Source organism: Eublepharis macularius, chromosome 5 (genome assembly GCF_028583425.1).
Source record: "Eublepharis macularius isolate TG4126 chromosome 5, MPM_Emac_v1.0, whole genome shotgun sequence".
Classification (NCBI taxonomy): Eukaryota; Metazoa; Chordata; class Lepidosauria; order Squamata; family Eublepharidae; genus Eublepharis; species Eublepharis macularius.
The window spans coordinates 5,761,093-5,781,022 of record NC_072794.1 but is presented as its reverse complement, the minus strand read 5'-3'; the positions used below and the strand labels follow the sequence as shown (position 1 = coordinate 5,781,022).

At 46.2% G+C, this 19,930-nt stretch overlaps 1 protein-coding gene across 1 annotated transcript in view; it reads right to left on the bottom strand.

Annotated features, from left to right (window-relative positions):
• STK11 (serine/threonine kinase 11) overlaps nucleotides 1–19,930 on the bottom strand; it is a 76,926-nt gene that overhangs the window by 37,707 nt on the left and 19,289 nt on the right. Inside the window, exons 2-6 of the mRNA XM_054980050.1 lie at nucleotides 14,171–14,254; nucleotides 8,857–8,946; nucleotides 4,489–4,621; nucleotides 3,428–3,564; nucleotides 2,261–2,388 (exon numbers count right to left, since the gene is read on the bottom strand). Of these exons, the coding sequence (XP_054836025.1) occupies nucleotides 2,261–2,388; nucleotides 3,428–3,564; nucleotides 4,489–4,621; nucleotides 8,857–8,946; nucleotides 14,171–14,254 (572 nt within the window). The remainder of the gene's footprint in view (nucleotides 1–2,260; nucleotides 2,389–3,427; nucleotides 3,565–4,488; nucleotides 4,622–8,856; nucleotides 8,947–14,170; nucleotides 14,255–19,930) is intronic.

The following is a 19,930-nucleotide window of genomic DNA, read 5'->3' as shown; positions in this document are numbered from 1 at the left end:
ACCTGTCACAGCCTATTTTAAAGGCTCCTTCCTCGACCACCCCAAAAAGCTGCCACAGACACGTCAAGATGCAGTTTTGTTGACCCAACATGCTTAACATCAATTTAAATGTTTTGGTTGCTTTTTATATAAAAAACAAAAAAACTGCAGAAGGCTCATTATTAACAGTTCAGCTCAGGCTCTGAGTGATAGATATCCAGCATGTGGAAGCTGGGAAGGAAGCCGAGCCGTGTCCTCAAAAGTACAGTCATTTCAGGCCTTGCTTCTTCGCCTTACATAAGGCTCTGTTGGGGATCTAAGCTTCAAATGATCATGCTCATTAAAAAAAACCCTCACTCTTAAACTCTGACGCCACAGCTGTTCCCTTTGCATTTTGGAAAACCTCCTCTCTGAAAGCACACCTGATTATAAGCAGAACCTGCTGCTTTATAGAGATGGAAGTTACACAGCCAGTGCCTTGCCACCTCAGCTGCACAAATGGAGGACCCTATTTAAACATTAGGCCAAAGGCCCGTCCATTCCAGCATTCTGTCCCTGACCACTACCGGCCAGATACCTCTTGGAGGTCCACAGGCAGGTCATAAAAGGAAGTTTTATGCCACCACCCAACAGTATCCAACAAGCTTCTGAACATGGAGACGCCATCCTTTGCTAAGGTTAACAGCTAGCAACAGAGCTTGCCTACCATCAGTTTTCTAGTACTTTTTTACGTTGTGTACTTTCGTTCATGAAGCTCATAGAAGCATATGTGGTTCTCCTTTCCTCCTCCTATCCTCAACATCTCCCTACATGGTGTTATGTTAGAACCAAGCTACAAAAGACAAATTACACGAGGAGGAGCACGTGAAGGGAGTCACAATGTTAGCCGGGAAGCTGAATTTTAAAAGAGATTGGAAGGCTTTCCCCTCTCTACAGAGTGAAGGGGATTGCTGCTCAGAGGGTTTGTTAATTTCCTCTTTGCCTCCAGATGGCTCTGTCAGTTTCACCTCCCCTTCTAAGAGGTGAAGAGGAAATAAACAAACCTGAGCAGTGATCTCCCTGGCTCTGTAGAGAGGGGAAATTGACAAAGCCCATCTAAAACTCAGCTTCCGGCGGAGACTCCACTCACTGCGACTCCCTTCAAATGCTCCTCCTCGTGTAATCCATCTCTTGTAGCTTGGCTCTTAGTTAGGCCAAGAGAGAGCAGCCAAGGGAAGTTCAGGATAATGTGGAAATCTGAACCCAGATCTCCTGATCCTAGCCCAACACTCTACCCATTACATAACTCTGGCACTTAATTACAAGAATCACTTTGTGGGATCAGTCCAAAGTGAGTTCTTGTCCAGAGCAATATTCTGTATATTGCTAACAGTGGCTGAACAGATGCCGTGTGGCAACATCAACAATCAGCCAGGCCACCTCGATCTCCCAGCATCTGGTCCTCCAATGCTGCTTCAAGAGTATGACTTATTTGTTCACACTGAACATGCCATGTAGATAAAACAAAAATAGTTCATGGATGATGAATTGATCCCAGGGGAGATTGTTTGGAAACCCTGCCTTAATATAGATTTAGTTGGACTGATTCCCCCCTTCTACTGACTCTCAGCTACTCTCAACATACTATGTCTCCAGGAGTATGTTTGGTTCTCATCAGGCCACTGTGCTGCCCCCCCCCCCCCAATTTGGTTAATATACAAAGTTATATATTTCTACATATTTGGGCGATCATCCCAAGTACACAGCATGATTTGAGTCCAGTAGCACCTTAGAGATCAACAAGATTTTCAGGGTCTAAGATTTCAAGAGTCAAAGCTCCCAAAGGTGATAGCTAGAAAGCTTAGACCCTGAAAATCTTGTTGATCTCTAAGGTGCCATTGAACTCAAATCCTGCTGTTCTACTACAGACCGACCTACCTACATACCTGAAACTATCCTCAAGTACACAGAAACCCCTCCCTTGAATGTGGGTGTCTCCACTGTGCTGTTAACAATGAAGCAATCTAACCCCAGCTATTTTTTTAAGTATGAAAAACTACCTGTGCATTAACTCAGAATCTTAACTAACTTGGGAGATCGGGATCTGAGGTTAAGGATCTTTGAAAGCCTACACCATGTGAACACGCAGAAGAGCTGCAACATCCACAGATTCTTTTCTGGTACTGTGACATGTTTTAGGGGCAGAGTACATCCATACTTGGAGATAGGATGGGGGAATCTTTCCATTCAAAGCCGGAGGGGGGGGGGGCGCGTTGAATTGGTCCAGTCAAGAGTCACTCACCTCTAAGTAGATCGGAGAGCGGAGGACCACAATCCTCAGGAATCGTGTACTCCCCTTTCCCAATGTTTTCAAATAACTTATAAATATTATCCCCCTCAAAGGGATAAAGGCCGGTTGTAATGTTGTATCTGTGAAGAGGAAAGAAAGCATGCAGCACTGAGTGACAAACATGGGCTTTTATGGAGACTTAGCAATGTGGCCCTCCCTTCTTGTTTGTGTCCTCTGCTCTCCTTCTGAAAAGGAGGGAAAGAAATGGAGAAGTCTTTAAGTTCCTCTACTCGCCTCTGTATTTTTCCCCAACCCATGGAGCTGTTTTCTAGCAGCACGGAAGGAGGGAGAGTGAGGGTGGCAGGGTGGGGTGATGGCCAAGTTGGCTGACACAAAACCATTCCAGGAAGAGGACACTCTTTGCTGATCAGAATCCTACCTCCCCATCATGCTCAGCAACAGTCCATCAAGTTTGCCCATCCCATCATCTTGCAATTACAACAGAACAAATTGGGTCAATTCAATCCCTCCCATATCCCCTTCCTCACACTATTTCCTCCTCCTTTCCTCCAGGCAGCCCCCACATCTCCCCCCCTTCCTGCTTCCTTCTCTCCTTTGCACATTCCAAACCACCTTTACCTGCCCCCCATTCTTTAGCTTTCCCACTTTCCCTCCTCCTAACAGCCTCTCCTTTTGGCTTCTCTCCCACCCACCTACCTTTCTCTCTTCTCCCCACTCCTTCCCTGCTTCCTTTCCATCTGTTACCTTTTTAGCTGGCTCCCCTCTACCTTTGACTGAGAGAAATCAAGACATGGAAGGCTCTGCAATATTGTAGTTGCCTAGCTACCTGCAAAATGGCCACCAAAATTTCAGAACAATCTCGTAAGATCTCAGCAAGCATTCATCTCTTAAAGCTACAAATGTTTCTTCTATTATTGGGGATTTTTTTAAAAAATCACCCACATTTTTTTTTCTGATCTGTTTGCAAACTTGGGGCTTCCCATAGGTATGTAGGAAACTCCACTGCTTACCCCAGTCCCACTGTGTGGATTTTTTGATCCACACTCTATGGCCTGGTTCAGTCTTAGATATATGATATGCCTAAACTTGCAGGGTGTGTGCGTGCACGCAGAACTGTGTCTTTCCCATTGTTTTTATTTTCTGCTCCCACAGACTTACAGAGTGACCCCTGCTGACCAAATGTCCACTTTGAAGCCAGAAAAGGTATCAAGGCCATTGGCGATTTCTGGAGGTTGGAAAGCTGGCGACCCCTGACTTGTCCGGCACATGTCATCCTCGGCAAATGGATGCAATGCCTATTGCGAAGGGATAATGAAGAGGGATCAGCTGGTCAAAGGTGCAAGTTTACAGTGTGTGGGAGTGGGTTATTTAAGTCCAGGTTTCTTCCCTGCACCAAGCCCTGACAGTCAAGGAAGAGTGCTCTTTGGATTGAAATCCAGTCTGCAAGAGATCCAGTAAGCAATCTGAGGTTCCTTCCCCGTCCAATCCCCCGCACTAACTTTTCCCAGAGCCCCCTAAATTACATACTTGTTACCCTGTGATTTGGAAACCCCGGAAAAAGCTCTCTTGTGTATTTCAATACAGAAATAATAGAGGAGAGAATCCTCCTTCTGAACCAGCTCTGTATACCAAAAGGCATATTGTTTTTAGTTTTTCAGGACACAAAAGAGCTAGTTTTGAAAGAGTTTCTGGGTTTTTCCTTCCTTTACATCCCATTTTTCCAGAATCCTCAGTTGTTGAGGTTGTACATTCTTTAAAAAAATTCCCTGGCTTCCACAAATACCAGGGTGGAACACTTTTACTGTTCTCCTGGGGTTCTATTCCTCCACAAGAGTACTCATCCATTTTATCCCACCTTCCTCCCGGCAGCACATATTGTTTTCTCTATCATTTTATCCACACAACAACCCTGCAAGGTAGATTAGGCTTGAAGAGCAACTGGCTAAAAGTTATCTCAATTAAGTTTCATGGCTGAGGGGTAGAGTAGCACACTGCAGGCAGGCACTTCAGTGGATGTGGTTTGTATTGTTCTTGTTTTGCCTAGGACAGTACCTCACTCCTGACATCCTCTAGTGTTTACAACTCAAGAACATTTTGCAGAGAGTGTAACGCTGTTAGTTTGCTGGACCACTGGCACTACTGAACTGGCAGCAAGCAGAACTCCTGCAGCATGTTCAGAGTGCACGGAGAGTACTTGTGTGTGCAACCTTGGAACATACCTCTGCCACACCCAGATCAGATATCTTCAGCGTCCCATCGGTTGTTAGCAGGAGATTCCCTGGTTTGATGTCTTTGTGGACAATCCCTTGGCTGTGCAGGTACTCCAAGCCATCTATAAGTTGACAAAAGTACCTGTGGAGGAGGGAGAGAAGCCAGAATTAACTGGGAGAAAATCCTAGCCATCAAGCATACCCCTCTGAGCTTCCAAGGAGCTCAGAGCAATGAATGTATTTCTCCCCACCTCTCCGAATATGCATGACTGCAACAGCTTTGATCACCTGAGCAAGGCCTTCTGAAGGTGCCATCCTGCAAACAGGTAATAGCAGTAGTTGCCTCTAGCCAAACACTTCCTGCTGTGGCCCCTACCTGGCAGAACAGCCTCCTGATGTGGTCAGGGAGGTGCAAAACAGAACTTTTCACGAGGACATTTTCTAAGAAGGGGATATTGTTGTAGTTTTGAATGTTTATTGGAAGTTTGAAAAATGCTGGCTTTACTTTTTGTAATACGCCCTAAGGCTCAGAGAGAAAGGCAAACTTTATTTAAAGTAAATAAATACGGTTTATGCTTAATAACCACCACTTTGAGGTAGAACAGGCTGACAGAAAGCACCCGGCCCATTGCCCTCCCCATGCTTCAGGGAAGCTGGCAAGGCCACTGCTTGGCAGGGCTCACATTTGGCAGGTGGTCTGCACCTTGAACCAGCTGCTACTGGAGACACCGCAGGATTATAAGTTCCAAGCACAACGTGTGTGTATGTGATGCAGAGAGAGTGAGAGAGCAAAAGAGAGGGCACTTTTAGTTGCTTTTCTCCATGCCTTGCCAATCTCACTCTGTAGCCTGAGCTGTGCTGCCCCAGGCTGCGGTGAAAGTGGGAAAGCTGAAGGGAAGCCCTTTCCCTTCACTCCAGATGCACAAAGGCTGGTTAAGATTCAACAGTGGGGGGGGGAGTGGGAGTGGGGAGAAGCAAGAATACATGCACAGATGTACTCCGGTAAATTAAAAAGTTACATCTACGTATTTAATATTCATAATTATATTCTATATTGCTGCATGAGTGTTTTTGGTGGGGATTACACAGGACACACAGCAGTGATGTGGCTCTTTTGCTTGATGGTCACTGCGAACGTAGCTTTCCACCAGTACCACTGGTGTAATGCAAAATGCTGGAACTAGATTAGGGAGTCCCACATTCAAATCTCTTGGACCACCAGTCATATTCATTCACTGCAACCTACCTCACAGGGTATGGAAACACTGGCAGGCACCCACAGTGATCTGCCCAAGCCTTGAGACTGACCAGTGGGGTGCGAATGATGGTTCAACTGCCAGGAATCAACAGAAGGGCCCTTTCTGCAGCCACTCCCCTGGCATCTTCAAGGCCATCCAGAGTGGACTGCGTTTTTATACCAGAGGCCCTGCAAGGATGTTGGATTCTTCTTACTTTCAGATGGTTGCTGTGTTAGCCCTGACCTGGAAGGCCCAGGTCAGATTTCAAAAGCTAAGCAGGATCAGCCCTTGTTGAATGGGAAACTAAGGAAGTCCAGGGTCCAGGGACACTACACAGAGACCACCTCTGAACATCTGTTGCCTTGAAACCCCTACAGAGGTCACCATACATTGGCTGCAAGCTGACAACAGCCAAAAAAGCAGTGTTAGTTTGCAGCAGCAGAACAAAATTCAAGTTCAGTAGCACCTTAAAGACCAACAAAAATGTTCCAGAGTATAAACTTGTGAGAGTAAAAAGTCACTTTGTCAGAATGATGGCCGTGTGCTTGACTCACGCAAGCTTATACCTGGAAAATTTTGTTGGTCTTTAAGAAGGAGTGGAAGGGCTGGATGAAGGAGTGGAAGGGTTGCTCATTAAATTTGCTGATGATACCAAATTGGGAGGGGTAGCAAACACCCAAGAAGATAGAATTAAAATTCAACAAGACCTGAATACTCTGGAGAAGTGGGCAGCTGTGAATAGGATGCAATTCAACAAAGACAAGTGCACAGTATTACATCTGGGCCACAAAAATGGGAAGCACAAATACTGGATGGGGAATTCACTTCTGGGCAGTAGTATATGTGAAAGGGATCTTGGGGTAAGAGTGGACTGTAAACTGAATATGAGCAGTCAGTGTGATGCGGTGGCAAAAAAGGCTAATTCAATCCTGGGTTGTATCAAAGGGGCCATAGCGTCAAATCGCAGGAGGTCATAGCCCCTCTCTATACTGCCTTGGTCAGGCCACACCTGGAGTATTGTGTGCAGTTCTGGAGGCCTCACTTCAAAAAGGATGTGGACAAAATCAAGAGGGTGCAGAGGAGAGCGACGAGGATGATCAGGGGTCTGGAGACTGAGCCCTACGAGGAAAGGCTGAGGGCCTTGGGAATGTTTAGTTTGGAGAAGAGGAGGTTGAGGGGGGACATGATTGCTCTCTTTAAATATTTGAAAGGCTGTCATTTGGAGGAGGGCAGGGAGCTGTTCCAGTTGGCAGCAGAGGGTAGGACCCGAAGCAATGGGCTTAAATTACATGCACAAAGGTACCGACTGGATATTAGGAAAAACTTTTTCACGGTCAGAGCAGTTCAAAAGTGGAATCAGCTGTCTAGGGAGGTGGTGAGCTCCCCCTCACTGGCAGTTTTCAAGAAGAGGCTGGATGAATACTTGTCAGAGATGCTTTAGGCTGATCCTGCACTGGGCAGGGGGTTGGACTAGATGGTCTGTATGGCTCCTTCCAACTCTATGATTCTATGATTCTATTCTATGATAAGAATCAAAATTTGAGATCAGTAGCACCATAGTTTTCTTTTGTTTTTACAGCTGGCTGTTCTCTCGTTTGGGTTTTGGTATTCTTTTTTTATATGCTTTCACAATTTTAACGGATGTACTCGCTGATGCTTGTATAGGCTTTGGTTGGATTGGAAGGTTTAGTGTATTTTATACATGGTTTGATTATTGTGCAAGGAGCCCCATGGTGCAGAGTGGTAAGCTGCAGTACTGCAGCCCAAGCTCTGCTCACGACCTGAGTTTGATCCTGGCGGAAGGCATAGTATTGACCTATAAAGCCCTATGCGGACTGGGACTGGCGTATCTGCGAGACCGCCTCTCCCCATATGAACCCCAGAGGACTCTCCGTTCTAGTGAGAAGCATCTGTTAAAGGTCCCTGGCCCCAGGGAGGCCCGCCTGGCATTGACCAGGGCCAGGGCCTTTTTGGTCCTGGCCCCAGCCTGGTGGAACGCTCTGTCTGAAGAGACTAAGGCCCGGCAAGATTTGTTATCCTTTCACCAGGCCTGCAAGATGGAGCTGTTCCACCAGGCATATGGGCAGTGCTAGGCAGAGCCCCCCTGGCCAGTTGATGAGGGATTGCCCCCCCCACCAATACCCCCATTTTTAAAAACTCTTTAATGCAGAGGTGTTCTGAAGTTGTTTTAAATTTGATCAGTGGAATTCTGTGCCGCTATGTTGATATCTATAATTGTATTTTAATTGTGTAAATGGGATGTTTTTAGAATTGTTAACTATAATAACTGTTTATATATTTTAACCTTTATGTATTTTGTAATCCACCCTGAGCCTGCTGGAAATGTGGGGAGGGTGGAACAAAAATTGAAAATAAATAAATAAATAATGACGGAAGAGCCCCATGGCACAGAGTGGTAAGCTGCAGTACTGCAGCCCAAGCTCTGCTCACGACCTGAGTTCGATCTTGGCGGAAGCCGGGTTCAAGTATCTGGCTCAAGGTTGACTCAGCCTTCCATCCTTCTGAGGTCGGTAAAATGAGTACCCAATTTCCTGAGGGTAAAGTGTAGATGACTGGGGAAGGCAATGGCAAACCACCCTGTAAAAAATCTGCCAAGAAAATGTTGTGATGCAACATCCCCCATGGGTCAGTAATGACTCGGTGCTTGCACAGGGGACTACCTTTATCTTTACCTTGATTATTGTGCAAACCTGCCATTGCCAGAAAGGCAGTAATATAAACAACCTACAGCACTATAGTGGTATGGTGTATGTAGCACATGTATATAGGAGTTGTCTTGAGCAGCTCCTATATACAGTGTACATACTAGTCAAGGCTCAGGCCTGCACATGCCAAGAATGGAGAAAAAGTGTCATCCTGAAACACTGACATCTGGCTTTCAAGCGCCCAGGCATTCTTTTCGCCTTATGCCTCATCACAGAGGAAGTGCCCCCCTCTTAGTCAAGCTGCTGCTCTGTACCTCCCTCCACAGAAACCTTCCACAAAGGAGAGTACAAGCCAAGTTCCTTTTGTGGTTGTCTGAGAAAGAGAATAAGAAATACACCACCCACACTTCCCAAAAGCCAAACTAGGATGACTGGTGCACCCAGCAGCAAAAGGCACCTCTGTGTTTACTTACCCATGTGCTTGAAAGACCGGAAACTTTTTATCTGGGACACTGTCCAACATCTCCTGCATGCCACACACACAGTACTCCATCACCATATACGTGAAAGGCAGAGTTAAGGAATCACACAGGCCAGGCTTTACCATTCAAGAGAGCACAGCCAGCTCTGTGCTCATGCCCACTGCCACAGGGGGAACCTGGGCTTGGGAGTTCTTTGCTTTACACCTCCTGCAATGTAACTGGCCAAAGGTGAACATGGCAGAGGCAGCAGTGCAAGGGCAGCTGTCACTATCTGAGTGGGAACTGCTGTAGCATAGTGCTTAAGTGGCTGGTCTGTGAGTCAGCAATCTGCTGGTTCAAATCCCATGACTGCCATGAGCTCAGCAGGTGGCCTTGGGTAAGCCACTCCTCCCAGCCCAGCTCCCCAGCTGGGTCTGCTTGCTGGGTCTAAATAAATAAATAAATATTATGGGATAATATTAACACTGACTTTGTTCACTGCTCCGAGTGGGGCACTAATCTGTCTAGAAGAGCAGTATATAAGCACACTATTACTATTACTAAATCATGCAAACAAGCATAAACCTGTATTTCTGCTGTGGGGGGGGGGCAGCAACAGAACAGGGAGCTACGAATGGCACTTGGAACACAGCCAGGTGGTCCCTGGAGTGCCTACTCAGTGGTGCACATGTATACACACCAGCTCTTCAGATAAGCAATCGTTTCTCTCCATGGATCTTCATATCCTTAAAGCCAAGAGTTTCTGAAAGCCAAGGTTTTGACTCCTATACTGGTGTGGAACTCCAGCACGCAGTCTGGCTACACTCTGTACTTAAATGAAATAAAAATACATGTGAGGCCAACACGACATGTTGCAGTTCCGATTCTTAAAAAGGAACTGGGCATGACAAAGCAAATTACACACAGCGCAGAAGGCCTGCCAGCCCTGCTGCCCATGAGACAGCATGAAAGTGGCAACAGGACCATGAGCCATGCAAATGCCCAGCCCAGCACCACCTCTTTTGACAGGCAGCAGCTCTCCAAGGTCTCAGGCAGAAGTCTTTCTCATCTCAACTGCACAGGAAAATAAACAATGCCTGGAGATTTCACCAAAATGGAGATGCATAATTACCAAATGGCCCTGATTTCATCAAGATGGGGTAGGGGGACGTAGTCTTCTTTGTGCTCTGTATCAAAACCACAGGAACGCCTGACCTTTGAGCGCCCCCCCCCCCCGGGATCAAACTTTAGTTGCTTACTTTAAAAGGCACAACTAGAAGTTCAGAGTGGGGAGGGATTTCCAACCCTACAAAGGGTAGGTGGGAGGACAGGGGGCTAAACCTTTCTCCCACTCACCAATGGCAAGACAGGCTTGGAAAGCAAAAGCCAGTCCAGCTGCTGGGGGAAAAGGGGCTCATGGCATGGAGCCATGCAGGAAGTCCCAAGTTCACTCTCCAGTTAAAGGGTAGCAGAGTACTGGTACAGAGTACTCCTCCTGCCTGAGACCCTACAGTGGCAGTTGCCAGTCACAGGACTACACCAAGTCCGGTGCGCCAACTCAGAAGACTGCTTCATGTGGAACGCCTCTTACCCTATATTCCCTGGAGAGGACTCCACTCAGCAGGAAAACATGTACTGGTGGTCCCTGGTCCTAAGGAGGTTTGTCTGGCCCTGGCCCCAACCTGGGCCCAGCGGGATTTATTATCACTCCCCCGGGCCTGCAAGACAGATGTCCCACTAGGCCTCTGGTGGTTCAGGCAAGCAGGCCTCCTCCCTGGCCTCCCACCCCCTCCTGACTTCTGTTTTTATGCGTTGTTTACCATCGACCACTGTGGGCCCAAATGATTACGTGTGGGAATGTGCAATATGCACTGCTGAGGGTGGGTTGTGCAATTGCAACTGCTCTTTTAATGCTACTAGTTTTAATTGTCCATACAGTTGAGTGTAAACACACCCACACAGAGGATAATCAGTGGCCTTGGGAGCGTTTTCGCTCCCCTTTCTCCTATCTGCCAATACTCCTTCGCAAGGGTTTCTACACATGCCATCTGAGAATGCGCATTTGCCAAGTTGACACGCAGTATTTAAAATTCAGTCCCTTCCTTGCAGCTTCCTGGTTTGCTGATCCACTTTGGCTGCCAAATGTCCTCTTTTGGTCTCCCCACCAACCCTTCAATCTCTAGGCCTCCAGTAGGATCTTCGCTCAGTAATCTCCAATGTGGTGTCCGTGGGTGCCATGGCATCTGCCAATGTTTCTTGGGGTCTGCTTGCTTTTTCAATCTTGTGAATTAATCCCCAAAAGAGTCTTGAATGGAGCAGAAAAAGAACAGGGTGCTTCTGGTCACCCTGTCAGCTGGCTGACTGGCAAAGCACCCAGCTCATCCCTCAGTACAAAAAAGAGACTATTCCATAGCTCTGGGCTTGCAATCTCTTCCTAAGGGCCCCTGTCTTTGGAAGCTCAAGCAAACAGCATCTCTTCCCCCAAACGACTAGCTAAACCTGGCACCACAGTAACCACTTTGTTACGGGGAAGCGGGGGGGCACAGCCAATCACAATATGGCAGTGCCTACTACTCTGCCTGGAAAAAAAAAGCATTTATAGTCTCAACAAAGATGGGGCTCCCTGGACTAACTCCCTGCTGCTTCAGAGTTTTGGCCTACCCTGCTTGTCCCTGACCTACACAGAGAAGGAAGCTATTGCTTTTCCTTGTGGTAGAACAGTCTTAAAGACTTTTAGGGGCTTGCCTGCACAGTGTTGAAAAAAATAAGAGATTTAAGTGCTAGGTACAATAGCAATGATTCTTGGGAGCATTTCACTTTGATTGAAGGGAAGAGAGCGTCTCCTAGCCCACTTCGGCTAGGGCTGGCTGCCCAGCACACAAGTTGTACCCTCATCACAATAGTGGGAGGCGGCTCTTGTGGACAAAGCTAAATAGACATGGGATACTTGCAACAGGAAGAGGGCTGGGGGAGGCCTACTCTGAGCACACAAGTCTACATTTCCTTCTTTTTGAATTCAGAAGAATGTTTTCTCAAAAGAACAGGCTGCGTGGTCTTCTGTACACTCGCACCGAACCAGCTAGCCGTTGGAATGGGACATTTCTTTGAGAGAAAAGTAGGTGGCTGTTGCTGCCAAAGTATGGCAGGTGCAGATCTGAACAGGAAGGAAGAGACATGGAAAAAGGCAATAGAAAGTTCTCCCTTTCAATTTTCTTCCTTAAGATTTCATCCTAGAAACTGCAACTCTTTTAGCCTGGCACTAGAAATTATATTGCCAAAAGGAAAGATGCTTTACTCTCAGACTGTTAGTACAAAAAAAAAAACCCACACAAGAGGGGTGAGAAGAAGAGGAAGCAGAGCAGAGGGCCAGAATTCCAGCAAACATGTTTATTTGGGCAGCAGCCCTGGGGGCATCACTGCCAACTGCCAACACAAGAGGCTTCCTTGGGCTCTCTTTTCCATCCCTCTCTTCCCATTCCCATCTCTCTTTAAAATGGCAAATGCCTCTAAAGTGACCACAGGCTGCCCGTTCGGGACCAATGAGAGCAAAAAGGAAGGTGAGACTAGCAATGTGGCAGGTCCCGTCTGTCTGGTTCTCCTGAGGTTTCAATCAGCGAGAACTAATCTACCTATTCAGCAAAGTTATGTGACAGCAACCTAATCTGTCATCCCCTGCACCCCACCAGAACACCTCTGCAATCTATCTATCTGGGGAGGAGAGGTGTTGGATCCCATACAGGGATCCACATGTTTTGGTTGGGGCTGGCAGCCAAATATTATCTGCAGTTGCCACTGGCTGTACCCCTCTCTCAAGTTCTTGTCCAGCTACTTGTCCAACGAGTACAGGACAGAGGTACTAGATAACTTCAGATTACACCAAGTGCTTTGAAGGGGGCACGAAGAAGGCAGTCTGCTATGGGACCACCCCTCTCTGACCATGTGCCCCAATTCAAAGCACCGGGGAATAATGTGAAGTTATACCTTAAAATACAGACCCTTGTTTCAGTGTATTTGTACTTCTGTGCAAACACAACACATGTTTAGCAAGTGCTGAATTTCACTTTGTAAAGAGAAAGGCAGATTATCAACAACAACATTTTTCTAGCCCTTATTGCTACAGTCTCTGAAGAAGGGTGGAAGGCTCGGTCAGAGTCACCTCTTAACCCTTCCAAGATTAGCAAAACAACTGGGCAAAAATTAAGCCAGCAACATTTAGTCAATGAAGCAGGTGGATTAAAATGGTGCTTGATTCATTGGCCAGCAATCTGCTCAGCTATTATTTTTAACACATGTAATTATAAAAAAATGAGTGGCTGGTGCTTAGAAAAGGTACCCCCTCCTACCTCCCTCTTGCTTGTGCACAGAGCAAGAAAATACTACTTCCAATATTCTGCCTCTTACAAGACACACATGCATCATCTAAAGCAAAGGAAGTTTTTCCTTTGAAGAACTACTGCTTCCAACTGCATTTGTTTAATCCTTAACCAACCTACCAAGATTTCTTTAATCTTAAAAAGGGGAAATATGCACATATATACTGGATTTGCTTAACTGAATCAGAATCTACCTGTTCTTGATCCATCACCCAAAGCTCCAACTCAAAAAATATCTGGATTACCCATATGCAAGAGGTACTAAACAGGCCTCTGAAATGAAAAATCAAAGTTACCTGTACTTAAAAAAAGAAAAGAAAAAGGGGGGTGGGGAAGAGATTTAAAATCTGATCTAGGACAGCCAACTCAGTTAGAATTAGCACCTCCATTTTTGCATTCCCCTCTCCTTTCACCTGAAGAACAGTGTGGCTCTTGTCAAACCACCAAGCTGAACCCTCTTATCACACTTGAAGCTGCTGATCTGAAAGACAGAGGCCAGACATCAGTCCAACTGCAAGGGCTGTGGCTAGCAGACAAAAGCCACACCTCAAATGTGGCAGCCTGCTTCTGAGGAATGGGGCTGCTCATGCCCTCGCCCCTTTCCCAAAGCAATACAGGCAAGTATAACTCATTGAAATGAAAAGTGTTGGCCTAACCTGAGAACGAAGTGCCCGTAGCCATTGCCCATACAAAGGATGGATCCATACACAAACCAGATGCCACTAACCAACCCTGCCCCCCACCCCACATGTGAGACTGAACAACCTATATACAGCAATTCACCAAAATCATTTTGGAACCCACTGGAGAGCCCTGGCTGCTGCAGAGAGACACAATGCTCCTTTGTACTTAAAAAAAATACAATATTAAATAAAGGGAGAAACATGCAGGATTCAGATATGTGCATGAAGAAGTTGCCCCCCCACCCAAAAAAACAAAGAGAAAAAGGATATATCTTCTGCTTCTCTTCATTGTACAACACGTCGACCAACTGGATTACGTTTTTGTGCCGCAACCGCCGTAACAGTTGTATTTCCCTGGAGGAAGAGGAGAGAGGAACACATAAGTGGCTAACACAAATCAGACCTCACATCTGCTACGAGCAGCACCATCCAGGAAGTAAAGGGTATTCTTTTGCTCCTGGAGTAAATGTCATTTCCAGCATTTGCACACAGACAAACTTCATGCGTGTTTGTCACTTGAGTAAACATCAAGCATTCCACTGTTCGATATAGTTTTGCAGCTTTGCAGTCGTCGTTTCCAACTGACTTCCCCCTTAATCTCTACCTTCTGCTACTTATGGCCAACAGCAGGCATTGAAGCACCTGGAACAGCAACCTATTTCAGGTCCCTCCCCCACAAAAGCATCCTACAATTTTGTGATTACAGGCTTGTTTCCTGTCATATGCAAAACAGCACAAGTTGGATCTGGAGATGGAAAGAGTTCCAATTCCTGCTTATTTGCAAACCTCATAGGATGGCTTTTGGCAAGTCACAAATGTCTCAGCCTTCCCTACCTCACAGGTATAAAGAATAAAATAGAAGCTTTGTAGGGAGTCAACCCTAAACGCTTTTTGGACAAGATCCAAGTGTAATTATCCTAGTGCTTTCACTCAAAAGCTGGGAGCTCTCTTGGCTTAGAGTTGGTAGAGAACTGATTGGCTCTCTCAGAGGGACTGATTTGTCACACGCCACTTATCGCCGCCATCATCAAGCAAAGATGGAAGAGCAAGGGGCAAGAGGCAGGGAAGAGGGTGACGGGCACCAGATGCTCAAGGTATCCTTCACTTCTCATGCAGATGGGAAACTGGGCCTTTGAAGTCTCACTCATGTGGAATGGCCACCCACCTCATGGAACTGTTGCCCAGATATGAGCAACTGGCAGCGTGAAGCAGTCTGCAAGTCTGGAACACAAGGATTTTGGCATGCTGAAAGTCCAGGCCAGAACCTTGTTTAAGGTCCTTCAGTTGCTAAAGACAGCATTATGATTCAAATGTCTACTAAACTGCTGACACTCACGGCACCAGTTCTTGGCAATTGCTCTTGCTACACACACATAACCCTCCCCATATTGTTCTGCAAATTCAACAACAGGAAGAACAGCTCAGCGCTAAGCCAGTAGAGGAGTAGAACAGCTGAAGGAAGGACTCTGCTGGCATGTCAGAGGGGGAGAGAGAAAGAGAAAGCAAATGCACTGCCAAAGCAAGAGAGCCATGCTGCTCAAGGGGACACCCTGTACTTTGGGTGGCTTGCAGCCTTTTCAGGACACGTCTGCCCCCACCCTTTTTACATCCCTGTCTCTCTCCCAAGCCAAAGATTGAGTGCACATACTGTGGAACTACTTTTGAAGTCTACTGCAGACAGCAAAATCTTCAGCAAGCCACACACAGGGACTTGTCCCCATTCCACAATATGTGAAAAAGTTTGGACACACCTCCTCAAATCAGTGCTGGAAATAACCCCCCAAGGCCAACCTCTGTACCACAAGAAAGGATCACCCATTCACAGGTCCAACATTAGTTCACCAGCCTCCTATAATGCAGAACCTTAATACCACCACACATTGTCTCATATTTGCAATAGTTCCTAATGCATGGCATTGGCGTGAGAGTGGAGAAAGAGGTTTTCAGGTTGTACTTCCAGTTTACATAATGTAGGCTCTACTTCAAGACTTCAGAGGGGATTCTTGAAGTAAAATGATCAACCACCAACGAGATAAAGACAAACACCCCATGCAGAGGGCCACTGCTGTCCTATGCACTTGTTCCACTTCAGGGCTAGAATGATGCTTCTCCAGCTCCTATGAGGTGGATGCTTTGATCTTAAAAAAAGAGACTCTCTTGCAGTTTGATCCTAAAACAAGAGACTCTCTTGCATATGGACACACTAACAATCTCAAGGCCCTGACCTGGAAGAAGTGAGACAAGAGTATGAATGTTGCCCCCCTCCCCACCTCTCTGAAGTTATCTTGGGCATTGCTTGTAGCTGTAAGCAGTCTCAAAAGCAAGGTTGAATTCTCTTTACAGGAGCTTCTCAAAGACTATAAGGCAAAGGAGAAAAACAGAAGACCCCAAGCACAGCTTGGTACACCTTCCCTTTGCTGCCTGCTTTATCTTTGGGGATTAGCACATCTATGGAATACCTAGTTAGGGAATGCAGGAAGCATGAGTATCCCTCGCAATAAATGCACCAAATCAGTAAAAGTATACTAACTACTCAGGCAAAAGGGGACTCATTCTACAATCTTCACTAGAAACACAGGACCACCAAACTCAGAGGGTGCAGTGGCATATGTGACCCTTTCATTCACCCTCGCTTCTCTCTTATCATTCTGCAGCACCAAATGTGCATTAATGGCGCAGCTGGATATACTGGAAGCACCACCAGGGTCCCAAGTGCATTGTATTAAAACAGAACAGGTTAGAACAGTGGCCGCATGAGGAAAGATGAGCCAGCAGATCTGCAGAAAGAGTGCCAATGGAGCAGTGAATCACTTCTTAGAGACAGCTACAGATGCAAAGTGTTCTCATGCCTTTGGTGACCAGAGGAAGAGACTGAAATTGCCATATGGCTTGGACTTCTCAATACGTGGAGAGGAGGCAAGGATTAAGAGGCAGGCTGAACTGACCCACATGAAAGGGGAAAGAAACAACAGCACCAGGTTTGTTCAGGAGTTCAACAGCCTCAGCCTATTTAATAACAAGAAACCCTAAACGAGTACATTGCATGAGATCATGAACAACAAGCACTGAGAGCCCAGGTCAGGCTTATAAACAGGAAGACTTTAAAAAAGTGGGTTCTTTCTCCAAACGACGGGGGGGGGGGGGGGTAGAAGAGGCAGCCTATGAATTTTTGTGGTTCAGGACACCCAAGGATTTGGGGGGGGGGGGGTGCGCAAGGGAAGGAAAAGGGATGCTGGTCATGCTCTAGCTCTTTTATCATGAGAAGCGATAAGCCTGCAGTTCAGCCTCCTTGGGGAGGAAAAAAAAGTATGGATGCCACTCCACTTGAAGCTAGGTAGCCACCTTGCTGGAAAAGAGAAGCAAGCCTTGCAATAAATCTGAGCTGACACAAGGACGAGGCCTTCGCTTGTTCCCAGCCAGACACGCTCAGCTCTAAAGACAACAAGCATGGACGGCTGCAATCAACCAAAGAGGGCATTCTCCTCACGAAGGAGACAGGGGCTCCCTGATTTTTCAGTGATTGCTGAACTAGAAAGCAAAAGATTTAAACACACACACACACACACCAGTCCCTCAGCCTGTGACAGCTCTGGGTCTCAGAACTAAAAGGGACACTTGGGATCTGCCAGCAATTTGGCCTATACAGAGCTACCCCTGGGAAGCAGGAAACTCTAGAACCACTTCCCAACTGCAGGGGAAGAGTCCTGAAAAAATATTGTTTTAAAAAAACTCTCCAGCCCTCATTTTAAAAGGAGGCCTTAGGAAAGTTCCTGCTCTTGGCAAACAAATCACTCACCTACCTTTGCAAGAGAAGAGGCTGACCTGTTTTCACACCACGTAAACAACCTTGCAAATTTCAAGTTCAGCCAACAGGGAATTATGGCAATAAAGCCATTTGCTACTGGCACAGAAAGACTGACATGACCAGCAATGCAGAATACACTGACCTTCAAGTCCACTGTAGCTTCAAGGAACGTTTAGAAGCACATCAGTGAATGTTAAAATACCAGTTTTTTCCTGCAGCAATCTCTAACATTCCAAAGAAGACGGCAGAATATTCCATGGAAACGCTTTCTCCTCACCAAAAGCCATAGGAAGGGCTGCTATCTCAACCTCAAATATGAAATTTCTTGACAGATGATGGTACAATCAGAAAGAGAGCTGCCAAGTTTGCATCCCCATCTCATCCCCATGTTCGCTTCAAAAAACCAGACAGGTGAACTCAGCACCATCTATTCAGCTGACCCACTGGGCTTCCAACAAGTATACTGAACAAGCGGAGAGGGGAATTGGGACCAGTAACGGGAGCATGGCATGAACATGAAAGACTTGGGAAAAGTGACAGGGAAAAAATTTAGAGGGTCTCCCATGCTAGGATGTTCTGTTATGTGCTAAGCATGGTTCACCTCTGACAGCTGACTCAGCTGAGAAATGCCTAATGTTCTTGCAAACAATGAAGACAAGTTAGGTGGGTAGTCGTGTTGGTCTGCAGTAGAACAGCAGGATTTTAGTCCAGTGGCACTGTTATGACCCTTACTTTCTCTTGGGTAGATTTTTCTTTTAATCTTTCCCTTAACACCCTCTGGGTAGTCTGCTGCCACCAGGAATATTATATTCCAAGATATTTTATTTAAGTTTTCCCTTTGGTGACGTTCTTAAACGTCAGGCTCCTTCGTGGTTCTATGTGGCCCTGAGAATAGGAATGGGATATAGCAATGACAGCTACTCTGGGATGTAACGAAACAAAACAAACGTTTATTTTTCATAGATGCAGAAGAGTTAGCGTGTTAGTCTGTAGTAGCAAAATCAAAAAGAGTCCTGTAGCATCTTTAAGACTAACCAACTTATTGTAGCATAAGCTACAATAAAGTTGGTTAGTCTTAAAGGTGCTACTGGACTCTTATTTTTCAAGAAGTGTATCAGTTTCATAAACGTAGTTCTCGGTTCTTAAAGTTACTTCATTTAAACTCATCCACACAGATCTCTTCTAAGGCCTCACACACAGTTAGCCTCTTTCTCTGACTCAATATTTCCCTCACAGACGTGCTTAAACTCCTCAGGCAGCACACCGCTAGCCTCTCTTTCTCTCTGACTCTCATTCACAGAAATATTAACCCTGCTCAGGCAGCACACAGCTGGCCTCCCTTTCCCTGACTGAGTGTCCTTTCACAAACATGCTCAGTTCAGGTTCCACACAGGTCATATTTCTCTCATGAATACTTCAACATACTCAGGCAGCGCACAGCCAGCCTGCCTGCTTCTGACTGAAACCTTTTCTCTCTCCTCTGTCAGTCTAAACTGCATTCACTCCGCCCACACTCTCAGTCATCAACCAATCACATCACTCACTCTTCCCTCTCTTTCACCCCCACTCTTCACCTATCTCACCAAGCATTTAAAGATATATGCACACATTTACTTGAAATCATTACAGGCACCTTAGAGACCAACAAGATTTTCAGAGTGTAAGCTTTGGAGAGACAAAGCTCCCTTTTGGTCATGTCTGAAGAAGGGAGCTCTGACTCTCAAAAGCTTACACTCTGAAAATCTTGTTGGTCTCTAAGTTGCTACTAGTCTGAAATGAAGACAAAGACCCAGTCTTCACCTCCATCCTAGATGCACCTGAATGCCGTGCAAAGGAAGAGGGAAAGGCAGCATTTCTATGCTGAGGGCTCTCCCCCAAACCCTGCGACACAATGCAAAATCCCGAGACTAGCTGATGGCAGTGAGGAAACATGTATGAACCAGGAAAAGTCACATCATGACATCATAACATGGGTGCCACAAGCTGGGGAAAGAGAAGTAGAAGACCTCCACATTTCCCCCCCCCATCTCTCCTGTAGTCATCATGACCTCATGGAAATGGATCCGTTTACAAAGCTAGATTTACAATCCTTCTTTATCCCACCTTCTCTGAGCAGCTCAGGTCAGCATATGTATTCTAATTTTGATCCTAACAATAGTCCTGAGAGGTAGGTTAGGTAAAGAGAGAATGACTGGCCCAAGGTCATCTTGCTCTGCTTTGGGGCA